Source organism: Rhinopithecus roxellana, chromosome 10, assembly GCF_007565055.1.
Source record: "Rhinopithecus roxellana isolate Shanxi Qingling chromosome 10, ASM756505v1, whole genome shotgun sequence".
Taxonomy (NCBI): domain Eukaryota; kingdom Metazoa; phylum Chordata; class Mammalia; order Primates; family Cercopithecidae; genus Rhinopithecus; species Rhinopithecus roxellana.
The window spans coordinates 101,978,173-102,004,108 of record NC_044558.1 but is presented as its reverse complement, the minus strand read 5'-3'; the positions used below and the strand labels follow the sequence as shown (position 1 = coordinate 102,004,108).

At 52.7% G+C, this 25,936-nt stretch overlaps 1 protein-coding gene across 2 annotated transcripts; it reads right to left on the bottom strand.

Annotated features, from left to right (window-relative positions):
* Positions 1 to 7,682: 7,682 nt before the first annotated feature.
* On the bottom strand, positions 7,683 to 25,651 carry ANHX (anomalous homeobox). 2 transcript variants are annotated; one of them, XM_030939672.1, is made up of 10 exons: positions 25,225 to 25,651; positions 23,540 to 23,810; positions 20,980 to 21,107; positions 17,255 to 17,378; positions 16,370 to 16,586; positions 15,751 to 15,871; positions 14,964 to 15,256; positions 10,646 to 10,793; positions 8,627 to 8,711; positions 7,683 to 8,319 (listed from the first exon to the last, which is right to left on the bottom strand). In XM_030939672.1, exons 2-10 carry the CDS (start codon positions 23,786 to 23,788, stop codon positions 8,233 to 8,235), a joined length of 1,452 nt encoding a protein of 483 aa, XP_030795532.1. In that variant the 5' UTR covers positions 23,789 to 23,810; positions 25,225 to 25,651; the 3' UTR covers positions 7,683 to 8,232. The 2 variants fall into 2 exon arrangements, with proteins under 2 accessions (XP_030795532.1, XP_010376901.1); XM_010378599.1 differs by lacking the exon at positions 14,964 to 15,256 and having other exon boundaries at positions 10,646 to 10,774.
* Between the last annotated feature and the right edge of the window lie 285 nt (positions 25,652 to 25,936).

The following is a 25,936-nucleotide window of genomic DNA, read 5'->3' as shown; positions in this document are numbered from 1 at the left end:
GCTAGACAATGTGTGTGTTTGCACCCCTTCCTTACTACCTAGGCACAGTCTCGGATGGTCAGTGCTTCCTGTTTCATGATGGCCATGTGCCCAGTGAACCCCTGAAATTCAATCTTATGATTTTCCATGCCGTAATTTTGGAAAATGAAACTGAAATGGAGCCCACCATTCCATGCCTTAATTGGATAGAGATAATAAAAGGCCAACAGACAAAAGTCCATTGATTTCGTATGTATTAGAAATAATGTGTAGGAATAATGGGAATTTGTAATGAACAAGCATTCAAAAAAATCTGAACAAGTGTATGCCAAATGTACCAAAAACCTAAAATAGAACAAGAAGACAACCCAATTAAAAATGGGGACTGATCCAAATACATACTTTCCAAAGAAGATATACGGATGGCAAATAAGCATACCAAATAATGCTCAGTGACACTTGTCATGGAAAAGCAAAATAAAACAACAGTGAGAGCACTGCACATCTATTAAAGTGACTACAATCTAAAAATAAGTAGATTTGCAATTGCAATAGAAACTGTCATTCATTGCTGGTGCAATGCATAATGGTATAGCCACTTTGGAAGACAGACTTTTCCCCAAAGCTAAACAGAGCTTCACAATATGAGCCAACAATCACACTCCTAGATATTTAGATAACTGCTTTGAAAACGTAGGAGTCTGATCTAAACAAAACCCAGCACGTACTTACGTACAGCAGCTCTTTTCATAACAGAAAAATAAGGAGTCAGGATAACCTTCAATAGTTGAATGAATCACTAGGCTGGGGGTACATCCATGCCATGGAATCCTGTTCACAAGAGCAAACTGTGAGGCCATGCAGGACATGGATGAATCTGATAGGGATATTGCTAAGTGAGAGAGGCCAGTGTGAAAAGGCTGTATGATCCTATCTCTATGGTGTTATGGAAAAGCAGAAACTACAGAGATAGCAAACATATCCGTGATTGATGGTGGTTTGTAGAGGGCAGGGAGTGAGTTAAATAGAATAGGATATAATGAAAGAAACAGGCACAAATGGGCCTTTGGAGAGTGTACTCCCTGTGCTTGGTGAAATTATGCTGGGTGTGTGTGGAAGAGCCTGGGATGTATAATGCCAGCATGAACAAAAAGGCCACTTATCACTCCAGGAGAGAAGGTTCTTCTTTCATCACACATGAAATTATTTCAGGACCAGTTCCAAGGAAGACTTTTGTGTGTGATTATATAATAAATATAATATAATAAAATAAATATAAACATATATATAAAATAAGAAAATTTACCATTTTAACTATTTTTAAGTGTGCACTTCAGTGGCATGAAGTACATTCCCATTACTGTGCAACTATCATTTGACATTCCACCAGCAGTGCACAAGGCTTACAATTTCTCCACATACTTGCCAATATTAATTAGTTTATATTTGTCTCTCATTTCATAGGCATGATCATGGCTCACTGCAGCCCCAGCCTCCTGGGCTCAAGGGATCCTTCCACCTCAGCCTTCTGGGTAGCTGGAACTACAGGTGCATGCCACTATACCCAGATAGTTATTTGTTGTTTTTTGAAATGGAGTTTCACTCTGTCACCCAGGCTGGAGTGCAGTGGCACCATCTCAGCTCACTGCAACCTCCGCCTCCTAGGTTCAAGTGATTCTCCTTCCTCAGCCTCCTGAGTAGCTGGGATTACAGGCATGTGCCACCATGTCCGGCTATTTTTTTCGTATTTTTAGTTGAGACGGGGTTTCACCATGTTGGCCAGGCTAGTCTTAGACTCCTGTCCTCAAGTGATCCACTCACCTTGGCCTCCCAAAGTGCTGGGATTACAGGCTTGAACCACTGCACTTGGCCTCCATATTTTTTTTTTTTTTTTGAGACGGAGTCTCGCTCTGTTGCCCAGGCTGGAGTGCAGTGGCCGCATCTCAGCTCACTGCAAGCTCCGCCTCCCGGGTTTACGCCATTCTGCTGCCTCAGCCTCCCGAGTAGCTGGGACTACAGGCGCCCGCCACCTCGCCTGGCTAGTTTTTTGTATTTTTTTAGTAGAGATGGGGTTTCACCGTGTTAGCCAGGATGGTCTCGATCTCCTGACCTCGTGATCCACCCGTCTCGGCCTCCCAAAGTGCTGGGATTACAGGCTTGAGCCACCACGCCCGGCCCATAATATCCACTCGAATGGGTATGAAATGGTATCTCACTGTGATTTTCTCAAAGAGAAAATCTCTTTGATTTTCATGTACCTAATCGCTAGTGATGTTGCAAATCTTTTCATCTGCTTGTTGGCATTGGATTTGGCAATGATTTCTTGGATGTGACACTAGAAGCATGGGAAACAAAATTAAAAATAGATAAATTGGACTTCATCAAAATTGAAAACTTTCGACATCAATGGACACTATCAAGAAAGTGAAAAGAGGCTGGATGTGGTGGCGGCTCATGCCTGTAATCCCAGCACTTTGGGAGGCCAAGGTGGGAGGATCACTTGAGGTCAGGAGTGCAAGACCAGCCTGGACAACTTGGCGAAACCCCATCTCTATACTAAAAATACAAAAAATAAATAAATAAATAAATAAAAATTAGCTGGGTGTGGTGGCATGTACCTGTAATCCCAGCTACTCCGGAAGCTGAGGTAGGAAGATCATTTGAAGCTGCAAGTGGAGGCTGCAGTGAGCCAAGATCACGCCACTGCACTGAAGCCCAGGTGACAGAGCAAGAAAGCAAGATTCTGTCTCAAAAAAAAAAAAAAAAAAAAAAAAAAGGCCAGGTGTGCGGTGGCTCATGCCTGTAATCCCAGCACTTTGGGAGGCCAAGGCGGGCAGATCATGAGGTCAGGAGATTGAGACCATCCTGGCTAACATGGTGAAACCCTGTCTCTAGTGAAAAATACAAAAAATTAGCCAGGCATGGTGGTGGGCACCTGTAGTCCCAGCTACTCGGGAGGCTGAGGTAGGAGAATGGTGTGAACTTGGGAGGCTGAGGTAGGAGAATGGTGTGAACCTGGGAGGCGGAGCTTGCAGTGAGCCAGATCTCACCACTGCACTCCAGCCTGGGCAACAGAGCAAGACTCTGTCTCAAAAAAAAAAAGAAAAAGTGAATATGGGAGAAAAGACACTGTAAAATAATATACCTGATGAGGGTCTAGTATCCAGAATATATAAAGAACTCTTACAACCCAACAACAAAAAGCCCAAGATCAAAATGAAGAGACTTTTCTGTAAATAAGATAGGCAAATAGCATATGAAACAATGCTCAACATCACTAGCCATCATGGAAATATAAATCAAAAATATAATGAGATAACATTCCATACCCATCAGAATGGCTATTATTTTAAAAGCAAACCAGAAACAAGTGCTGACAAAGAAGTGGAGAAACGTGAACACCGCTGTAAAATGGCAAAGCTGCTGTGGTTGACCCTTGCTACAACATGGAGGAAAAACATTGTGCTGAGAACCCAGCACAGGGCCACACACCTTAATCCCAGCTACTTGGGAGGTTGAGGTGGGAGGTCGCTTGAGCCTGAGAGTTCAGGTCCAGTCTGGGCAGCATAGCAAGACTCTATCTCTACAAAGATAAAAACAATATGTAGAAAGAAGCTGGACACGAAAAGGTCACATAATGTATGATACCACTTATATGAAATACCCATAATGGGTAAATCCAAAGAGACAGCAGGTTGTCAGGGGTCGGAGGGAGGATGGAGTGTGTGACAGCTGCTTAATGGAGAGAGGATTTCCTTTGGAGTGATGAAGCTATCTTGGAACGAAGAGGTGGTGGCTGCACAATGTTGTACATGAACTAAATGTCACAGAAGTGTACATTTTTAAAAGTTAATTTTATGTGTAAATTTTACCTCAATAAAAAAATCTGGTCCGCGGCATTCCCTCACCAGGGTGAGCCCTCGTAGCCTCACGTTTAAGCCCCTCCACAGCCCAGTGCTGCCTGGGCCTGGCCAACCACATTCCAGACATGTGCTCCAGCCACACCATCTGCCAGCTCCTAAACTCGTGGCCGTTTCGTCATTCCAGGTCCAGGTCACCTTCTCTCTGATGCCGTCACAGACACCGAGTGATCAGCAGTGCCTCCTTAGGGCACACAGGGTCTTCTGAAACTTGCTTTGCTGTAATTCATACCTCAGCACATGATCTCCCAGGGTTGTCCCATTTCAAAAAGGAGAAATCAGTGTTTTCTGACCACCACCATGCAGGTGTCTTGCTCAGATGACTCACAGCAATCTGCTAGGTATGGCTAGTTCCTTTTGCAGAGGGGAGGGCCAGGCTCAGGTGACTGCATGATTCACCCACAATCACACAGCCTCCAAGTGGCTTCACATTCAGGTTCCAGCCCAGAACCTGGTCTCCAGGTGCCACTCAAAGTTTGTGAGTCATATGAACCTGTGTCCAGGCCACACAGAAGAGGTAACCCAGCTGTGGGGGCACTTGTCTGGTCATGAGATGGCTCAGGTTCTGCGTGAAGCCTCATGAGCCACACAGACCCTATCATAAATACACCAGCCTGACCTCCCCAGAGGTAAGCTCCAGGAAGTGGAATCATGCTAGTATTGTAATATTTAGTTAGAACTGAGGCCACCTGCACCTCGCTGCCATCGACACCCCTTCCACTCTCTGTATGCTAAAGATCTACTCTAGGGCCTGCCTGAACCCTGATGATTCAGCTCCACTGAGGTCCCCCAGAAAACCTCAGGGGCTCTGCAGGCAAGCAGAGTGGGAGGGATGCTATCTGAGTCAGAAGGGGCTTTTGCCTTTGGGGGCCTGGGACTGTACTTTCTGCCTAGGCCACAGGAAGCGTGGGAGCCCCCAGGAGAGGTCCCCTGCTGTGGCTCAGCATCCAGAGAAGGACCAGCCTCTGGTTTTTCCTGCCTTCAAAACAGCAGCACCTCAACCCCAGAACAGTCTGAATCCAGCCTTTACTGGGCAAGGGATCCCAATGCCAGCCCCAAATCCAGCAGTTAGGCCCTCTGGTGAACTGCCTGGAGCACCAGGTACAAGGATGGGGCACCCTGGGAGGGGCCATGGTTACCTGGCACCAGCAGGGATGTGGAGATCACCAGCAGAGACAGAGACACTGCTGGGGTTGAATTATATCCCCCAAATGCATATGTTCAAGTACTGACCCCCGGTAGCTGTGAATGTGGCCTTATATGGAAATAGGGTCTTTGCAGATGATAAATGTGAGATGAAGTAATTAGAGCCAGCCTTAATCCACTATGATTATGTCCTTATAAAAAAGGGGGAATTGGGACACAGACATGCATACAAGGAGGAAGGCTTGTGAAGACTGAAGCTTCGATGTCACAAGCCAAGAAACAAGCAGAACTGGGGAGAGGCCTGGGGGCGATCCTTCCCACTCTTCAGAAAGCATGACTTGGTCTCCTGGATTTCCCAACTCGGAGATGACAAATCTCTGTTGCTCTAAGCCTCTCAGTTTGTGGTGCTTTGTTACAGCAGCCATAGGAAAGGAACACAGGCATGCTCCATCCACCACTCTCTCCACACCACAGCTGCCTCCCAAGCCCACCCGAGAGGGCGAGTCAGGGAAGTAGGGCTCTTCATGGGCCACCACTGCTATTGGGTGGTCATTTCCACTCTGTCTGGAAGTCCTGGTCTCGGTTCTTAGTCTCCTGGAGCTGTTTTAGCTTCCACCCTGCTGTCCCTGGGGCTGCACCTGAGCCTCCACCCCGCTGTCCTGGGGCTGTCCTGAGCCTCCACCTCGCTGTCCCTGGGGCTGTCCTGAGCCTCCACCCCGCTGTCCTGGGGCTGTCCTGAGCCTCCACCTCGCTGTCCCTGGGGCTGTCCTGAGCCTCCACCCCGCTGTCCTGGGGCTGTCCTGAGCCTCCACCTCGCTGTCCCTGGGGCTGTCCTGAGCCTCCACCCCGCTGTCCTGGGGCTGTCCTGAGCCTCCACCTCGCTGTCCCTGGGGCTGTCCTGAGCCTCTACCTTACTGTCACTGGAACTGACCTAAGCCTCCACCCTGCTGTCCCTGGGACTGTCCTGAGCCTCTACCTTGCTGTCCCTGGGGCTGCACCTGAGCCTCTACCTTGCTGTTATTGGAGCTGCCCTGAGCCCCCACCTTGCTGTCCCTGGAGTCCAGAAAGCCCAGGGCTGGTGAAACCCCACCCCTCATACCTCTCTTGGCCCCTCCTCCCAGCCTTCCATCCACTGGAACAGCCATTATGTCCCTTCATTCTCTAGACAGGTGCCTCAGGAAGGCACAGAAAGGGGTCACACCACTTGGTCATGGTGCCTCACCTGTGTCCACTGGACTCAGGCTGGTCCTTTAATGGGGTGAGGGCAGAACAGGCTGTGGGGCCACATCCCATTGTCACAGAGGCCAGGGATAAAGCCAGAAAGGAGACGGGAAGGAAGGGTCTGTGGGTAGCAGCTCCTCCTCACAGGTGAACAGAGACAGTGAGGAGCGTCCAGCCTCCATCCTGGTAGGACCTGCAACCACGGCTAGGGATCCCCTTTCAGGAGGTCCAGTCCTAGCCAAGGGGTGGCTCCAGAGACTTTAGTCCATTTTCTCTAGAATGGACATGATACAGCTGTCTGAGTCAGGACTCTAGAACATTCAGGACAGACCTGCTGAGGACAGGAGGGAACAACATGCCCTGGAGATCCTTGTGCAGCCTGGGCCTCTGGCTGTGACCAGCTAGCACCCAGTGCCTCTTTGCTGGGTCTCTGGGCCCTGCTGGTTGCAGGAAAGGCCCCAGCCCAGGGCTGGGTTAGGCCCAGGCTCTGTGTGTTTCCTGGGAGGGCCAAAGGGTGGTGCCTCCCATAGCAGCCCAAGGCACAGTAGTCACTGCTGCTGCTTCTGCCCTCTGAGTCTGGGGGAGCCGGCCTGTGGGGAACATGGGGGCCGGTTCTCCTGCGACAGGTAGGCGAGCAGCTGTTCCCTCCACTTCACACCACCCGGCTGGCAGCACATTCTTGAAACTCAGGATCGCTAGGAAGCTGGTCCCAGTGCCCTCCTGCTTCTCCAGGCCTGGGGATTGCCAGGGATACATGGGGCCACAGGTGAGCAATGCAATGGTCACCAGATACCAAAGCTCCTGTTCTCTTTGCCGCACTACCCCATTCCCTTCCTATCACAATACGCTTCTCCAACCTCCGTCAAGATTCTCCTGTTCCCCCGACCCCCACTGTCAGATCTCCCAGCCTTGGCTCCTCCTCCTGGTTCCACCCATGACCCCACAGGAAGGTTGGTATTTGTGCTCCCGTCTCTCACGGAGCAGACTGGGAGCTCCTGAGAGCAGGACCAGAGTCTGAATTCTCTGGGTTAAGGGCTATTGACCTCAACCCAGACCACTTGTGGCTCTCTGCTGAGATTGGCACGTGGCCAGGTGAGCACAAGGTCAGTCACAGACACTCCAAAACCCACAGTCCACACCTAGGGCTACCATAACCGACCCAGAAATTCAGCTTCCAGGAATTTATCCTAATAATAACCAGGTGAAGGGCAAAGGGCAGAGGACAGGGTTGCCCACCCAAATGCTGCATATAAAACAGACACTAGAAACCATCCAGATGTCCATCTGTCGGACACTGCTGCATGATTAATGTACACCCACATCATGAAACGCTGGCCCCGGGTGGAAAGGCTGATGTTCATCTCTGTACTTTGGCATGGACAGATGCCCAGGATACATGGTTAAGTGAATACAAGAGAGTTCAAAACATTAAACTTTAATTGACAACATTTGTGTCATAGACACAGTGAATTACAACCTGAAGGGAAAACCCAGCCTACTCTGCCCTGCCTGGGCCATTCGCAGATAGGTTTGCCTCCCAGTACTCAAAGTCCCTACACACAGAAATCTCAGGACACACCTCATAACTCACTCAGTTAACTTGGTGGAAAAGTCTGGCCTTGTGCATGGGCAGATGGCAAGGCAGCCAGCAGCAGAACACTCCCCTCTCCAGAATGGCCTTCTCTGCACACGAGTGCCCCGGAGCCTGACTGATGCAGAGCTGCCTGAGTGGGACACCTTTGACTCCTGATCCCATGAACATTTCTCAACTACAGGGAATTGCCAACCAAACTATTCAAACATGGCAGTGGGAAAGAATCTCTCAATGCTTTTCAGCAGAGCCCCCAGGGGAACTCTAGGGACCTTCATTTTGTATTCAGGATAAAGCTCTGCAACTCCTTGTGTTGACCAGCCAGACCATCCACACCTGCTCCTCCTGGGGTGCCGCCTGGCTCCCGATGATAGCTCAGCCCAGGCTGCTCCCTGAAAACTCAAGGAGCATCCTGGCTCCCCAGAAGGCATCACCAGAGGCCTGGCTGTTGGAACACTGCACCTGGAAGAAAACACAATGTTAAACACAGAGGCTTCCTTTCCAGGCTCAAGATCAGCCCTCCCACCTGGGCACCTCCTGACCTTGGGAAGACCCCCCCAAGTCTGGGCTCAGGAGGGAACGTTGCCCCACAGCATCCCTCACCCCAGCTCCCAGTCCAGTAATGTCTAGCCACAAATCATCCTTGTCCCTTGTTCATCTTTGCCTGGTGTATTCCCTCCAGTGGCACGAGCTGAACCCTCCTCAGCACCATGAGCTGCAGATCCAGGAGTAGAGAGGGAATCCTTTAGTGCTCATAGGGAAGCCTCACCTGGCTGGAGTGCAGGGCCTGGCTCAGCTCCATGGCAGACACAGGGCCGGGGAAGGCAGATGGGGCTGGGGCCAGCTCCAGAGGGCTGGAAAAGACACAGTGTAAGGATAGGCCCTGTCTCAAGGGGACACTGGGTGACAAAATCCACCCAGCTGTGCTTTCTTCAACAGGAGCCATTCTAGTACTTGACTTATCAGAACAGACCCTCTTCCTGCAGGGCTGTAATGTATGTAGGGTGTTAGGAGGGGAATGTGTTACACGGAGAGCAGGGTCACCTGGTGGGTCATAGGGGCAACTGCACAGAGGGCTCAGAGCAGGCTCATGGAAGAGCCAGTGAGCAAAAATGTGGAGGAAACAGAGACCTCAAAGGACGAACAGGCCTGGGCTGTGGAGACAAAGATTTCGGGGAGCAGGAGGGAGAGCAGGGACGCACGGCACAGTCACTCAGGGCAAGGGTCGGTGGTTCCTCAGCAAGGTCAACGCATACCTAGCACGTGACATGGCCACGGCTCTCCTGGGCATACACCATGAGAAATGAAGGCAGGTGTGCAGACTATACACATACGGGATGTCCACATGCAATACGGGATGCTCACAGCAATACGGGATGTTCACAGCAGCCTTATCTGTGATGCCCCCAAATCCCCATCCATAGGATGAGGGTGAAGAAGCTGTAGCACATCCATGCCATGGCACGTCGCTCCGCAGAGAGGAATGAACTGTTCATGCATCCACAACACGGTGACTCTCAAAGTCGTCATGCAGAGTGAAGGAAGCCAGACCAGAGCAAAACAAAGACCCGAAAGTATACCATATTTACATGAAATTCTATAAAATGCAGCTAATCCTTAGTGACAGAAGCAGATCCATGGTCCTGGGTGGCCAGGGAGAGGCGAAGGACAGAAGGGTACATTGAAGACCTTCATCACAGTGGTGGCCTCGTGTGGATGCGAAAGTCACACTGAGAAAATTCAGGTGCTCCATCTACACATGTACAGCCAATCACACCTCAACGAAGCCACTTTCAATGAAGGAACTGATGTTCTCAGGTTGAAGCATGGCCTTCAGATCGGAGTGGGGAGGCATGGGAGTTGGGGGAGCAAGAGGAGGGGTCGAGATGGCTATGTGGAGAGGTCAGGCGAGACACAGGGGACACCGTGGCCACGGCAGACTCTGCCTGGTCTCAGCTCTCAGCCATGAATGGAAAAGTGAGTCCACCTGTGTGGTGTACATTTTCTCACAATCTGGCTGTTTCAGCAAGCAGACCATGTGATTCAGGGGCCGTTCCCCCTTTTCTCCTCTGTCCCCCTGTAATTCTGCCCTCACTAGCACGAGCCATGAGTCAACCTGGATTCAGCTCCCTGATGAGGGAGACCCCACACCCTCGGGACCTGCTCTGTTCCTGGTGGCCCTCCTGTAGAGAAGATGGGGCGTCTGCTAGAACAGGAGTGGTGGGGGTGATCGCCTCTCCACCAGAGGACCCCAGGCCACCCTGCCACACTCCTCCATCCCTCCTGTCTCTGCAGGATCCCACCTGCTGTGCTGGCCCCGAAGGCCCTGGTCATCTTCTGTTTCTAAAGTCTACAGCACTAACACTATCAACAGCAAGTGTCAGGGAGGCTGTTCCAGACCCCCCAAGTCCCTTTAAAACTACAATTCAGAATAGAAAATCGGGATCTTGATTCTGCTCAAAAACTGACAGTGTTTGCTCAGGGAAAAGGAAACTCCAGCAAGAGGCTGCTGGGGTCCAGGGTGATTTGAGGGGAAGGGTGAACCCTGATCATGACCAATAAATGGGATGCCCACATCTGCTCTGATGTTTTGGGGTGCTCTTTTGAGAGAAAAACCACCCTTTTCTTCGTAGATGTAGGCTCGGGGGGACTGTTACAGTTTTCAGCAATCCAAAGGAAAGGGCCCTATCTGCACAGTCTGGGATGGTGAGTCTATAAATTGAGCATTACCGTACCTTGTGGCCCATGGTAAGTATTGTCCAGGCCTGTGTGGCTCTTCAGGACTTACCTCTGGGTGAGGATGAATTCAGGAGCTTGCAGTGGGGGCTGTGTCACCAGGAAGCTGCCCACCTGTAGCTCTGTCTGTCCACCGCTTGTGCCCAGACCCTCCTCCAACTGCACGCTCTGGGGATAGCCACTGGGGGGGCCAGCAAACCCTGCATGTAATGAGATTCCACAGCACACTGGCAGGAGAAAGGAGCACAGCTCACGTGTGATGCAACCAAGACCTCAAAGCAGATGCAGCCTGCGGCTCCACCAGCCCGGGCCACGTGAACCAGACTCACGGTACCTGGGCCTCAGTCTCCCTGAGGAAGGAACTGTCGCAACCATTGATCTCAACAGCCTTTCCAGGCTTCCAGAGACCAAGATGCGGTTGCATTCTGCTGACTTTAAATGCTGCTGTCATCGCAGACCCCATGTGCCTTCAGTGCCAGAGTCAGAGTCTGCAGCTTGCTCCGTCCTGCTGGTGCAGAGGAATGTGCCAGGAGCCCTCAGTCTCCTCTTGTGGCTGGTTCACGGAGTGCTGGGCCACCAGCCCTTGGTGGTTTCCACTGTTACCTCCTACCAAGGTTACCAAGATGCCACTGAGGTATAAGCTGTCACTAGTTTCCACTCCCGGTGACTTTCCAGAGCGTATCTCAGAACATCTCTCGCTCTTAGACAAGCTACTGTGGATTTGGTCAATTCTGGGTGGACATTTAGGAGAGCTGTGGCCTGAAAAGGCGGGACTTTTTCCTGCCCTGAGTCTATGAGGCTGTAAAACAAGCATTAAGATAGCCCTGATCTAAAGACAAAGAACAACAGGCCTCGGCGTGAGGCTCACGTGGTCCTCCTTCCTGTACAGCAGAGTGACCACCTAACCTGGTGCCCAGCTGCTCTGGGCCTTCTTAGGTCAAAGGGACCTTCCTGACCATGTGCCTGCTTTCTGCTATTTCTTCTTTCATGCAGACCTTACAGACACTCTGGAGAGAAGAAATAATGTTCAAGCACCAGTTTGGACATTCTGGTTCCATCCATCATAGTACAGCAATAGATTACACATTCTCTTTCCTTTTTTTTTTTTCTTTTTTTTTTTTGAGACGGAGTCTCGCTCTGTCGCCCAGGCTGGAGTGCAGTGGCCGGATCTTGGCTCACTGCAAGCTCCGCCTCCCGGGTTCACGCCATTCTCCTGCCTCAGCCTCCCCAGCAGCTGGGACTACAGGCGCCGCCACCTCACCCGGCTAGTTTTTTTGTATTTTTTAGTAGAGACGGGGTTTCACCGGGTTAGCCAGGATGGTCTCGATCTCCTGACCTCGTGATCCGCCCGTCTTGGCCTCCCAAAGTGCTGGGATTACAGGCTTGAACCACCGCGCCCAGCCCACATTCTCTTTCCAAGAGAAAGGGAAAGCCATGAGCACAATGTCCACATTGTGCAGTCAGGACGCAAGTGCAGCCCATGGGGATGGGGTGTCTGGCAGGGAGCTGGGGTGTGGGGCAGGGGCTGAGATTCACAAGGAGCTCAAGAGAGGGAGAGCATCCAGGTGCCCAGGCAGCAGCAGGGAACCTGAAGGCAGAGATTTCAACAGACAGAACAAAGGACTTCGCTGATTCCCACAGAACATCCCCCCTCACTTGTGCAGGCCCCAGGTTTGAAGACCAGCTCCTCTTGTCCCAGTGTGAAGACATCCAGTGACCGTCCCCACTCCAGCCTCGTTAAGTATAGACAGGCACATGTGAGTCTCCAACAGTTAAATAAAAAGGACAGCAAAAAAGGAAAGGTCCGTATGATCAAACTGACGAGTCTCTCCAGAGGAGAGAGCCCTAAGATCCCTTCCTCTTTCTGGCCCTGCATCAAGGAAGGGCCAGAACCCACAGTCCCAACAGTCCTGCGTTCAGTCAATGAAGCACATTAAAAAAATTATTATTAGGAACCTTAGAGAAGTATAAGATATTGCATCCATAGAAAGTAACATAATCTATGAAGGAAGAAGAGTTCAGAGATCTGTAAAGAAGGATTGAAATTCTCTTAAGATATACAACTGTTGGCCGGGCGTGGAGGCTCACGCCTATAATCCCACACTTTGGGAGGCTGAGACGGGTGGATCACCTGAGGTCAGGAGTTCGAGACCAGCCTGACCAACATGGTGAAACCCCATCTCAACTAAAAATACAAAATTAGCCAGTGTGGTGGCGCATGCCTGTAATCCCAGGTACTTGGGAGGCTGAGGCAAAAGAATCGCTTGAACCTGGGAGGCAGACGTTTCAGTGAGCCGAGATCGTGCCATTGCATTCCAGCCTGGGCAACAAGATCGAAACTCCGTCTCAAAAAAAAAAAAAAAAAAAAAAGATATACAACTGTTGAAACAAAAAAACCAAACAACAGAATTTAAGAAATACCCAAAACACACATGCAATTAAAAAAATACAAGATAAAAGGTAAATTCTTTGGGAGATTGGTCCCAGAGTTCCAACATACAAATAACACTTGTGCTTTAAAGAGAGAGCTGAAAACATGGAAGCAGGAACTTATCAAAGATACTATCAAAGGATATTAGGAAAAAATGCTCAGAGCTTATAGGAGACCTTATTATTATTATTTTTTGAGACAGAGCCTCAGTCTGTCACCCAGGCTGGAGTGCAGCAGTGCAATCTTGGCTCACTGCAACCTCCACCTCCCGGGTTCAAGTGATTATCCTGCCTCAGCCTCCCACGTAGCTGGGACTACAGGCGCACACCACCATGCCCAGCTAATTTTTTTATATTTTTGAGTACAGATGGGGTTTCAGCATATCGGCCAGGTTGGTCTCGATCTCTTGACCTCATGATCCGCCTGCCTCGGACTCCCAAAGTGCTGGGATTACAGGTGTGAGCCACTGCGCCCAGTCAGGAGACTTTATTCTTTAAGATTAAAGTCTTAACAGCAAGATGAAGTAAAAAGACCCACACCTCGGACCCTCAGTGTGAAATTCCAGAACTTTAAGACCAAAAAAGAAAAAAAGAAAAGAAAAAAGAATCTAAAATCTCCAGGAAATTATGAGGGGTAAAAAGTATTTCGACTCAGAATTCCATCCTTGCAAAATTGTTAAGCAAACTTGAGAACAGACTAAAGACATTTTTCAAACAAATGAGGACTCGGATAACTTATCTTGCAGGCACTCTTTCTCTCAAAGTTAACTGAAACCGTTGGTTAACAAAACAAGGGAGTCCAATAAAGAAAGAACCAGACCTGAAATTCAGGACACCCTGGAGTAAACCCAGGGAAGCAGCATGGGAGCACTGCAGACTGTGGCTTCACTCCAGGCCTAGGGAGCTGTCACTTGGATGGGAAAGGGAAAGTAGAGGGCCCCCAGCAGTGAGTTTTCAGATGGGATGCTTCAAATGCTGGAAGATGTTAAAAATGTGATAAAAACAGACAATGTAAAAAGAAAAAGGAAAGGCATGGAAAAGCTCCAAGAAGAAAAAAAAGCTGAAGAGAAAAGATGTATATACCCATAGAATATTAAATATAGGTGAATTTGGCTGGGCACAGTGGCTCACACCTATAATCCCAGCATTTTGGGAGGCCGAGGTGGGTGGATCACTTGAGGTCAGGAGTTTGAGACCAGCCTGGGTAACATGGTGAAACCTCGTCTCTACTGAAATTACGAAAAATTAGCCGGGCGTGGTGGCAGGTGCCTGTAGTTCTACCTACTCGGGAGGCTGAGGCAGGAGAATCGCTTGAACCTTGGAGGCAGAGGTTGCAGTGAGCCGAGATTGTGCCACTGCACTCCAGCCTGGGTGACAGAACAAGACTCCTTCTCAGAAAAAAAAAAAGAAATTTCATAGCGCCAATTTCCTCCTTACAAAGTGAGAAATCACACGATTCTAGACAAAATATACATCTAAATACATATTCTTTAAATGATTTTACAGCTTCAGTAACTTAGAAACTAAAATCGTGGGATCTCTACTACAGGTAAGGGGGGTGGACAAGTGGGGAGTCTAAGGAGCTCAGCCTCCTCTGCTGCACCCGGTGTTAACAGATAAATCAAGTGGACTGCAGTGGAGAGCACAGGATGGCAGCTCCTTCCTTTCAACTTAACTCTTCCTCTTCAGTGATATGCATACACACATACACAGCCACACACACACACATACACACACACACACACACACTAAAATAGATGAGAAATAATCTGGGATGTTTGTGGGAAGAGTCTTTGTTCTGGCTACATTGGTTCCAGGTCAAATCAAATACCATGGGTTCAAGCCATGTGGCCCTACCCACACTTCTATCCCCTCAAACAAGACCTGAGTAGTCACAGTGTCTGGTGCTGAAACTCATGGTCTGTCTGAAGTGGACCCACCTGTAGGGCTGGGATCTCCAAGGGTGGCAATGGACACAGCCACAGCGGTGTCTGCAGGGCCCATCATGAAGTCCAGCCCATGGCTGTGGACCAGCTGCCCAGTCTGGAAGGAAACTTCCTTGGAGGACGCCAGTGCAAGAGACATCAGCCAAGATTCAGGGGCAGCCAGAGAGGGGTCCAGCATGTCATTGCCAGCAGCCCGAGGGCAGAGGCCAGGGCCAGGGCAGAAGAGGGGGAGGGTGGCAGGATCATGGCCAGGCCCCTCCTGGTACATCTCGCCACCCGGCAGAGACCTGGGGGACATGGAGAACACTGTCTCTTGGTGGGCAGAGCTTCCCTCAGGGCAGGGCAGGAGGGAGCCTAGGGTGCACAATGTGCTCAAACAGCACTGGTGTGCAGTAGGAACTCAAGAGATACTGGCTGGTATTAACTCAATGAAAATCAAAACAGACAAAGTACTAGAAACAAACTACAGGGATAGCTGGGTTTGTCTTTAGGTGGCAGGCCTGCATGTGTTTCTTTCTAAGTCTGTCCCCACATTCTCCAAGACAGACATGAACTCAGGAGATGAGTCAGGCGGCAGGAGCACGTGTGGGGTCAGAAGAAACTGTCCCCGACCCCAGTCCCTGACAGGGGCCCCTTGCTGGTGGCTTCCCTCTCCCTGGGGTCTGACCTGATCCCAGTGTGGGGGTCCTGTCACCCCTATGCCTACTCCATGCCCCAGTCTCCATCTGAGGAAAGGGAACTGAATAAGTGAGATGATTCCATGGCCAGGAGATGATAGTACCTGACATCCAGTGGCTTTGAGACTGTCTCATCTGCAGGAAAGGCTGGGGCTAAGGCCAGTGGCTCCCATGGTCCTTGGGTGGTCTGTGGGGACTGTGGAGGCCCCTTTTCCTCACGTTCCTCTGAAAGGAATGAGATGGGAGGGGAGGCTTAGTGAGGCTCTGGTTCCCAGCCTCCTTCCCAGCAGGTATGAGCAGCCCTGCTGGCTGGAAAAGGTTGTTGCCATGGGGCCATCCCAGTATTTTTGCTTCTTGTCCTATCTTTGGTGTGAACCAACAATCCATAACCGCCAACCCAGGACACCCCAAATCCTGGTGCTTGGTTCACTTCTCAAACTGACTCACCAACTCCTCCTCTGGCCACATGATGCCCTCCTCCCCAGCCCAGCTCCTGGCCCGGCCACACAGTGACCTTGAAATGCAGAGGGGCAGCCACAGCCCAGCCTGGGCCAGTCTGGAGCCTCAGACCCTCAGACCCTGTGATCTTGCCCCCACAGAGGGACACCTGGAACCTACTGATTGGGGGAGGGCTACCCCTGTAACCAGCGTGGCTACCTAGGCCCGGCCCATAAGAAATCAGCTCCCCAACTACCAGGAGACTGGGGCCCTCGGGCCACTCACCTGACCACTGAGGCCTGTCCACAAACCCAGAGTCAACATGGGGGTTGCCTGAGGGCTGCAGGAGGTCAGGACCCCTCTCCCTTGCACCAGGGTCTTCAGCTGTGGCCTGCTGGGCTGGCTCCATGTGCTGGGGAAGGGCTCTTTGGCGGCGCCGGTAATTGGCAAACCAGTTGTACACCTGCTCAGGGGTCAAGCTTGTCTCCAATGCCAAGTTCTCCTGCCCCCAAACAACAACACTTCTAGCCCTGCTTCCATTCCCTGAGGACAGGGAGTGTGTAGAAGTGGCTCTGACAGCTCATTTACACCAAAAAAGGGGCTGAGACCTCTCCAGCCTAACCTCTCCAAGGACAGCAGGGAGCTGCGAGCATGAGCAGAACATGCAGGCCTCGCCTCCCTGGGCTGATCCCCATGCCCTGAGCAGTGAGGCCAGGTCAGGCTGTCTGCACAGCCACACGTGCATGTCCCCCTGAGTGGGGCCCTTGCTAGGTCCACCCAGAAAACATGCCCAGGGCCACCCGAAGCCACTGGAGGGAACCACACAGCCTGTGCCTGGCACAAACCCACGGTGCAGTGGAGAGCGTGTCGGCCGGCGGATGCCTCGACCCATCGTCCTGGTGCCTGGCACATAGTGGGTGCTGAGTGAGCAGCCGTGGGGCCACAGACACGATGCTATGACTCCACGTGAGAAAATGAAACCTTCCATGTGGCAGACAGGACAGTCTGTAGGGGCTGCCCATCAACAAGGTCCCTGTCCAGAGGAGAGGCTGAAGCCAACAGCACCCTGGGGGATGGGGCCACTGAGGAGCCTGGGGTGGGGGTATCCCCTTGGGGGAGGGGGAGGCACCAGGCGGGGACCCCCTGGGTCCTGGTGTCTTCTATTCTTACCCTCTCAGTCTTGCTGGGGTTGGTGTTCACCCTCACAGCGAAATTGTGCAGCTTCTCACGAACCTCTCTGGGGAAGTTCCGGCTCTTCAGCCCCTCTGGGCAGAGGGAGGGGGGCGGAGGGTTCCTGAGTGAGGACAGTGAGGAGGTGGTAACAGACAGGACCTCTCCAAATCTGTTCCCTTCTCCAGGCCTGGCCCTTTGCAGAAGGTGACACTTCCTTCCCTGTGCCTCCTCCTGGGGGATGCCTCTCTCTGCCTCCAGTTAGTGAAAACTACAGTCTCTCCCACAGACATGCACAAACCCTGACATATACTATTCCAGAACATCTATAGGCGGCTGTGAGGAGTACCCTCTGTGGGCCCCTGCAGTGCTCCTGGGTGCATCTCAGCCCACGGAGCTCCCGTGGATGGCCCTCCTGGACACACACACACACAGGCATCCTCACCTATGGAGGCCCCGTGCACGGCCTTCCTGGATGTACTCACACACAGGTGTCCTCAGCCCACGGAGCTCCCGTGGATGGCCCTCCTGGACACACACACACACTGTTGTCCTCAGGACTTGGCTGACCCCTGTGTGCTTTTCTATGCAGTGCCTTCTGTTCATCGCTGGTTTCCAGGCATCAGCCCCATTCTTGCATGAGTCCTCTGAGGCTTGCAGCACTCACACCCCTGCCACTCTGCATGGTCACGTCAGCTTTCTCCCTTCTTCTCTCACCCCTAACACCTCCTCCCAAGACTCATTGTCCTTGGGTGATCTGGCTGTCATTTCACCAAGATGTTCTCAGAAGAGAAGCATCACCTGTGCCCCCACCAAACCTGCCAGCTCTTCTGCACTCCTCAAATGCCTGTGGGGCCCCTGGTGAGGGGAGGCTCCAGCCGTGGCACCTGCTCATCCCCCACATCACTAAGAACGCTCCCCTGAACTAACTCCCTGCTTCCCACCATCAGTATTTCTTCTAGTAAGTCATTCTCATGAGCTGCTAAGCTCTGTAAATTTCTCACCTCCAGTGGTTACCCCATGCCTCTGCTCCCGTGCCAGCTGAACTTCTCAAACAATGATCTTGGATCACTGCCACTGTCTCCCTGTGTCTGTGACACACCTGGATCCCTGCACCTTGTCACTAAAAGCACTTGCCCAGTTCACAAAATCCAAAGTTCATTTCTCAGCTCTCCTCTTAACTGGCACCTCCTCAGCCTCACCGGTTTCTGAACTCTGCACACTGCTGGATTTCCTCTTCCTCTCACTGGCCACGTCTCAGCTGAATCTTCCTCATCCTCCTCTGGGCTGCAAAGTCCCAGAGGTCTGTCCCCTGAGCATAGAGGACCCCTCCTTTCTCTGTGCCCTACCAGGGTTTCAGTGTCACTCACAGAGATGACAAAGGGACACGTCTGAGAAGTGCTGGAGCTGGACACCGGGGGCGTTCCAGCTGGTTATGCTCCTCTCTAGTGCTGAGCTGATTTGAATATTTCATAAGAAAAAGATGATATATGCACCAATATTACTTGTCTATAGAAGACGTGTCATCCCAGTGCCTACTTGGGACATCTAAAATGCATCTCACACATCACGAATCCCAAAAGAACTCCATCCCCCTTCTCCAAACTTTTCCCCAGACCCTGTGCACTTCAGTGAAGGGACCTTCATGCTCCTGGTGGTTCCCACACAGGCCAGGAGCCCTGGAGTCTACTTCAGTCCTCTCTTTACCTCCTTTAATGTGTTCAGCCCACCAGCAAACCCCCCAGCTCCACCTCCAAAATCTACCCTGACACAATCCTGTCCACTTTCTCCAGCCACTATCCCAGCCCTGGGCCATGCCTGGAACCTCTTAGAAACTCCAGCATCTACTCCTGATCCCTGTGTCTGCATCTGGTGTGACTCAGATGCCATCCCTTCCTGACATCCCCCGGGGACCATCAACATGGTCATAACCCAAACCAGCAGCTACCATGGCTGCAGGCCCAATGTCCTCCTGCTGCTCATCAGCCTCTAAGGCAGGGTGGGTGAATCCGCTCCACCACCTGCTTCTACAGTCACAGGCTAAGAATTGTTTTCACATTTTTCAAGGGCTGTGAACACATACACCCCGAAATATTTCCCATCTGCCCCTGAACACCAAGCTTCTCTGACCCCAAGTCTTTGAATGTGCTGCCCCTTCCTGGAAACTTCTGCTCACATGGCTGGCATGTCCCCACACTCAAGACTTTCCAAGACTAGGACCAGCCTGCACTGACCACCCCAACAGCCAACCTCGCACAGCCCTCTTCTGAACCTATTCTCTGCATAGCACTTCTCACTCTCTGAATTATGTGATCTACTCTATTTCCTCGTCTGTCGGCCATTGTCCACATCCCACTGTCAGTTCCATGGAGGCAGAGCCTGGCCTTCATCCCCAGCACCTCCCAGAACCCAGCAGGCAGGGGACACTTAGCAAACATGTCGACAAGATGACAAGATGACACCACTGCACTCTGGCGGGCTGCCAGCATGCCCATGGAGGGCTACAGTCACATCCCCTGAAGACCCCACAGCTGATTTACTGCAGGGCTTCTGATGACTTGTCTTACTCCGTCACTCTGATGGGTACCACACAAGAACATTCTCTGGGCCAAAAAGGTATCCACGTCTTCTTCCTCCAGCGACCAGTATTCTTATCGACCAGGCCCTGTGGCTCAGGAATCTTTCATGACTTGGGCTGTCAGGAGTTCACAGCAAGATCTATAGCCCTTTCCTGACCAGTGGAGAGCACCTGAGATGAAGAGTAAAGGCTCCCAGGAGTTTGAGACCAGCCTGGGAAATACAGCAAGACCCTGTCTCCACAAAAAATTAAAAATTAGCCGGTCATGGTGGTCACAGCTACTTGGGGGGCTGAGGTGGGAAGATCGCTTGAGCCCGGGAAGTTGAGGCTGCAGTGAGTCATGACAGTGCCACTGCATGCTCGTCTGGGCAATGGAGCAAGACCCTGTCTCAATTTTTTTTAAAGGCTCCAATTTCTCAGTGTCTGGGCTAGAGTCCTGGCTTTGCACCTCTCTCCTGTGTGGAACCTCAGGTTACCCTTTCTGTGCCTCCGTTTCCTCATCCATAAGTGGTGATGATGGTGATAATAATAATTACTAGTAGTAACATAGATTTAGTGCTGATAATGGTGGCGATGACAAGGACTACCACTTACTGAGTGCCTATCATGTGCCTGGCACTGTTCTGAGCACCTGGCGTGTAACTCATGCTAACACTGGCAACATTCTCACTCTCACTTCTTTGAAAGGCCTTGCAGCCCCTCAGTGGCCACCCAGAGCCCAGATGTGGGGATTAGATGACCTGGGGACACATGCTGTGCCACTCCCACCTGCCCTCCACCTCCACTGTTCCTGGCCCGAGGGCCCCCTTTCTGGCCAGTCCCTGGGTGGATGCTGGGCGGAGATGATCAGAAGGCCCACCTCCTGGCCTTAGCCTCAGTCACCCTGCAGTCAGTCATCCCTTTCCAGCCATCAGCTGACTGAAGTGGCTGGTGGAGAGTGTAGCTCAGTGACCAGCATCCAGCACAGGTGTGACCCACACTGAAGCCATGTTATGCTGACTACACTGTGACTATTACTGCTCTGGCGGACACTTCCTGTCCACATCTCCTCACCTCTACTTTGCTTCATCCCCTCTGGGGTTTGCATGGTCCATCTAATCCCTCGGGATCCCCATGAAATATGCACAAGTAAAGGCTTCTGGGTTACCTCTTCCTGCAGCGGAACTTCTGCACCGGGGTGAGCGCAGCCACACCCAGCCTCCTCATGACCAGACGGTAGTGGATGTCGTTCCAGAGCTGCACCAGCTCCTGGCTGCCTCCTGGCACCTGGCACCCCTGCCAAGAAGAGTGTACTGAGCGCTGGCCACCTGCCCATCCTGGAACACTTTTGGGACCTGCGTCTGCCATCCCAAACCGACTCAGCCTTGGGGAAGGCAGTGATGGGAAGAGCAGGGTTCTGGGTTCAAATCCACTGATTTTACAAAGTGCCAGTGTGGCCACGCAATGCAGGCGTGAGTCAGACAGCCCTTGCTCCATTCTCAGCAGGCTCAGCGGTATGACCCTAGGCCTGCCAGGTCACCTCACAGACCTTGGGCAGATGCACTCACATCAGTCTGCCTTTAAACCTTCAACCCTCCCCAAAATACAAGATGAGCACAGCTCCCAGCTGTACCTCAAAGGTAAGGCACATGTGGCAAGGGAAGTCCAATAATTCTCTTTTGGCCAATAGCAAAGGAGAGGTGGAGCAGTGGTTATAACCACATGGTGTGATTTGAGGGCCTGATGTGTGAATCAGGTCTTACGTGAAAGACCTTTGTCTCCCAACAGTAGTACTGGCCCCTCGGGTACTCGGCACATTCTAAGGTGAGGGGGATAAAGGGGTCCCGTCCACTTAACCGGACTTTGCTGATGATGGAGGATGCCTGGTGCTGGTCTCCCATGATTCCTGTGTGGCTCCCATCATTTCCTTAATTCCAATCATCTGCCACAGGAGTGATCCCTGTGGCCCCACACTGGCCTTTAACTACAGTGTTGCCTGGACCATCCTGGCAAGGGAGGTGCTGAGAATCATTCAGCTTTCTCTCTGAGGCATCAGAGAGGCCCAGTCTTGCTCAGCAGTGACCCCTCAGAGCCAATGGCTCTGTGCCCCTGTCTCCTCTCAGCACACAGCCTTCAGGGAACCTGCATGGGAACCTCCCCCTGCCCTGACTTGGGGGCAGGACTGGGCAGGAACACCCTGCACAGGCTGGGGTTGCTGCCCGTTCTTGACGTGGTGGTCCCTTCATGCCTCCCAGGTCTCAGTCACAAGTCACCTCCTCAGACATACTCATGGGTCACCCTGACTGAGCTTCTAATTCCTCTCCAGGGAGTTTTCATCACTGACGCCAGCGGTTGCCTTCACGGCAGTCGTTACAACTCTAACTCTGCACTCCCTCATTTGTTTACTTCATTTATTTTGACAGATTTGAAAGACCTTGAGCCCTGCTAGGTTCTAGGTGTCATGCTGTATAGCCAATCTTGCAGTGAGAAAGGCTGTGGCGGCCCTGCCTTGTGGGCCTTCAGTGCAGTAAGGGAGGCAGATGGAAGGCACATTGACAAACCCTTCTAGTTACAAACACAGGAAGGGACAGAAAAGGGATAATGAGGGGGCAATACTGGAGCGTGAGGGAGACACCACCTCCATGGGTTGACATTTAAAGTAGAAACTAGAAGGGTAGGAAGGCACCAGCCACACAGAGAGCCAGGCGCCAGCCTCTAACAGAGGGAAAGACACCTGCAAAGGCCTCGGGACAGGGAAATATCTCGGGAGTCGGAATGGCAAGGAGACTGGTGTGGCCACTGCAGAGGAGGCTGGGAGGAGCCAGAGGTGACAGGATGGCAGCAGGCTCAGGCCCCGGCTCTGGGAGCCACTGCTCAGGGGCACACCATGACACCATCTGTATTGTAAAAACTCCCTCTGGCTGCTGTGTGAACAGGTGGAGGAGCAGGAGGACACCACACTAGCTTGGTTGGGGGGGGGGTGGGGTTGGAAGGAACTGAGTATCTTGAAGGTAAACTCACAATGAATTATGCATGGACTGTATTACAGGGTCAAAGAAAGGAAAAATAGGCATTTGAATTCCTTTTTGGAAGCCCTTTGGGCCACATGTGTTCTGCAATTCAGAATTTTTCAGATTTCAGCAAGTAACACAGGCCTCTGGCACACGACACGCACCACTCAGCACCACCTGGGGCAGTGTCCTGTCATCAAGCATACAAAACGTTCAGAGGTCACATTAGTTGGAATAATAAACACTGTAAATAGCTTCAGATCAGCACAGGTCAGGTTCAATGCCTAATGCGTTGAGGTTGAAGGTACCAGCAGGTGAGTGACAAAGATACTTTTGTTTTTCAGAGTTCTCCATTGCAGACTTGCAGCCAGAGAATGAGAGGGGGTCTGTCTGAATGCCTCGCTAAGATGTTGGCTCTCCAAAGGCAGGACTGCATTTTATTCACTCACTTAGTTGGCATCATGCCTGTCACAGATCACCACTCAATAGGGATTTGACGAAAGACAGATTACCAAACTAGTTAGAGTGTAGTAACATGAGAGTGGACTAAGCTTATATAAAAGCCGCCCCCCACGTTTTTCCAAGGCCTGGGGTTGGACCTCCAGCCAACGGGTTCCTACTAACTCCCCGGTATTGCTGCAGTGCCTGGCATGGGTGGAGGCTGCCTGGAGAAGTTGCTACCTCTCTCTGTACCCCACGCCTGTAGCCCAGGCCTACCTCCAGGAGCCTGCAAGCTGCCTGCTGCTGCTCCTGCTGGTCCAGGACACGAGCACACGCCAGGGCCACATCTGCATTGTCCAGCAGGTGCAGGCGGAGCGGGCTGTCCAGAATGGCTGCGACCAAAGGCTGAACTTGGGCAAGGTCATCCTGGAAATCCCGGCACAGTCTGCCTGCAAGGGTCACCAGCTCTGCTGGGGGTGCGCGGGTGTCCTCATGCTCCTTCAGCAGAGTCAGGAAGCTCTGCATCCTGTGCTGGGTTGTGGCCACTCTGCCAACACAGAGAACAGTCACAAGAATGGCCAACACTGACCACGTCCTTTCCATCAGTCGCCCAACCCACTCTGCAAAGCAGGTGATGCCACGGCTCGTGAGCCATGGACACTTGTAGAGTAGGAGTAAGACCTCACATATTCCGAGAGAGGGCAGCACCATAGCAGACATCCTCTAGAATTTCCTTCTAATCCCCAAAATACTTTAGTCCTTAACAAACACGGCTGTGCACCAAGCACTGGGCTGGGTACTGTCTGCAACAGCTCCTCCACTTCTCTGAACCTTCCACCTGGCACCCTGGTCCACAGCCCACCCTGTTCCTCTCAGCTCTGCTTGTCCTTCCTTTCCTCTACGCTGTCATACACGTCGTGATTATGTTTCATCTCACTCCTTCTCTGGGCTCAGTAGGGTAGGGACTTTGTGTGCAGGAGTCACCAGTGGATGCCAAGGCCTTCCATCTGAATCCACATACATGCACTTGTTTTAACAGCAGAAACTGCTTATGCCAATACTTAATCCAAACAGTGTCAAAGACACTTTGCAATCACACGCTTGGTCCTGCATCCACACAGGAGGGACCTTGACTTGTTCTAACGGGGCCTCACCTGAGGACATTTAGGCAGCTGCCAGTGACTGCTTTTCCCAACATAAAACCTCTCCCAATCGATCTTACTTCTGCGGAATACACTGTTATTCCAAAAAGTTTGTAAACCCTCACGGCCTCAAAGAACCAGCTAGGCTGTGCGCTCCCTGGCGAGGGGCTCTTTCTGCCTGCATCATCTCCCGTGCCCCGCCAAGGGACACGACCTCGTCTACTCCACCCCTTCCCGGGCTCTAGCGCCATCTCACCCGGGTCCCAAGTCAGGGCTCTGCGTTTCCAGCTGCCACAGTGGGCAGGAGGCCCTGGACCCGGCGTCCCTTGTGGGAACAGAGGCTGCAGAGGCCTTGGAGGAGGGCAGAGGAGGCTCCCAGGCCTGGGTTTCCTGCAACGCCAACCCCCACCGGCTCTGGGAGGGGCGGGGTTCCTGCCATTTCAGGAAGGAAAAAGGTTCCCGTGGGGTACCTTGGCCTGTCCGCCCAGTGCCCTAAGGGGCACCCGGCTCCGGCTGAATGGAGGGGAAGGGTCGCGGGAGGTGGCTCTGCGTGACTTCCCGACTGTGGCGGGACCCCACCCCATGGCCCCGCCTCCCTACCTTTCTGGCGCGCTGCTCCCTGAGGCCGAAACTGCTGCCTGGGGCTCCAGCCCGGGAGGCTCCGCCCTCAGCCTCACCCCGGCCCCCGCGCCCCCCTCACCCTCCGAGGGCACCCGTTACCCTCAGGGACTCCTGCCCTCATGCCCCTCACCCTCCAGGACCCCTCTGCCCGGGTGTCCCTCACCCTCCCGGAGCCTCCCCTGGCCGCGCGCCCCTCACCCTCCGGGACCGCTTCAGCCCTGGCGCACGTGCTTGGCGCGCACCCGGGGCTGTCCAGGAGGCGCGGGGCAGCGCAGAAGGTGCGGGTGCTACAAAGTATCCAGGCCGCGGCCAATCCCCGCGAGGCCCCGCCCACAAGCCGTCCCAGGGACCCGCGCCCCTCAGCCTCCGGGGCGACCGCGGAACCCGGGGGAGCTGAGGGGTCTGTGGGGGATCCGGTGTACGTGGCATCTGCGGGTCCGAGGAGTCCCGGGCGTCCCGGAGGACCTGGGGTTTCTGGGGTGCGCAGTGCGGGGTCAGAAAGGCCTGGAGCTTTGCGTTCTCGAGCGCCGGAAGGAGCAGGCCTGCGGATCGCGGGGTGCGGGGTGGGTGGGGGAGGGCGCCGTGACCCCTGCCCTGCAGCGGAGCCGAGGGAGTCGTGACCCACGGGTGACCCTGCGCTGCCCGCCCTGGTGCTGGCGCCGCAGGCGCAGCCGAGTCAAGCTGGGGTCGCGGCTGTGGGGCGCAGCGCTTTCCCGGCGCCGGGGAGGAGGGCGCCGCTGGAACAGACCCCCAGGGGACGCGCCCGGGTCCAAGCGGAGTTCCGACCTCAGCCTCGGCGGGGCCTCCACCCAGGTGGGCCCTGCGGGCGGTTCCCTCAGGGGAAGCCTAGAGCAGTCTGACCACGGCTGACCTCCGTGACCCCCGGCGCTCCGGGCACAACTGGGCGATC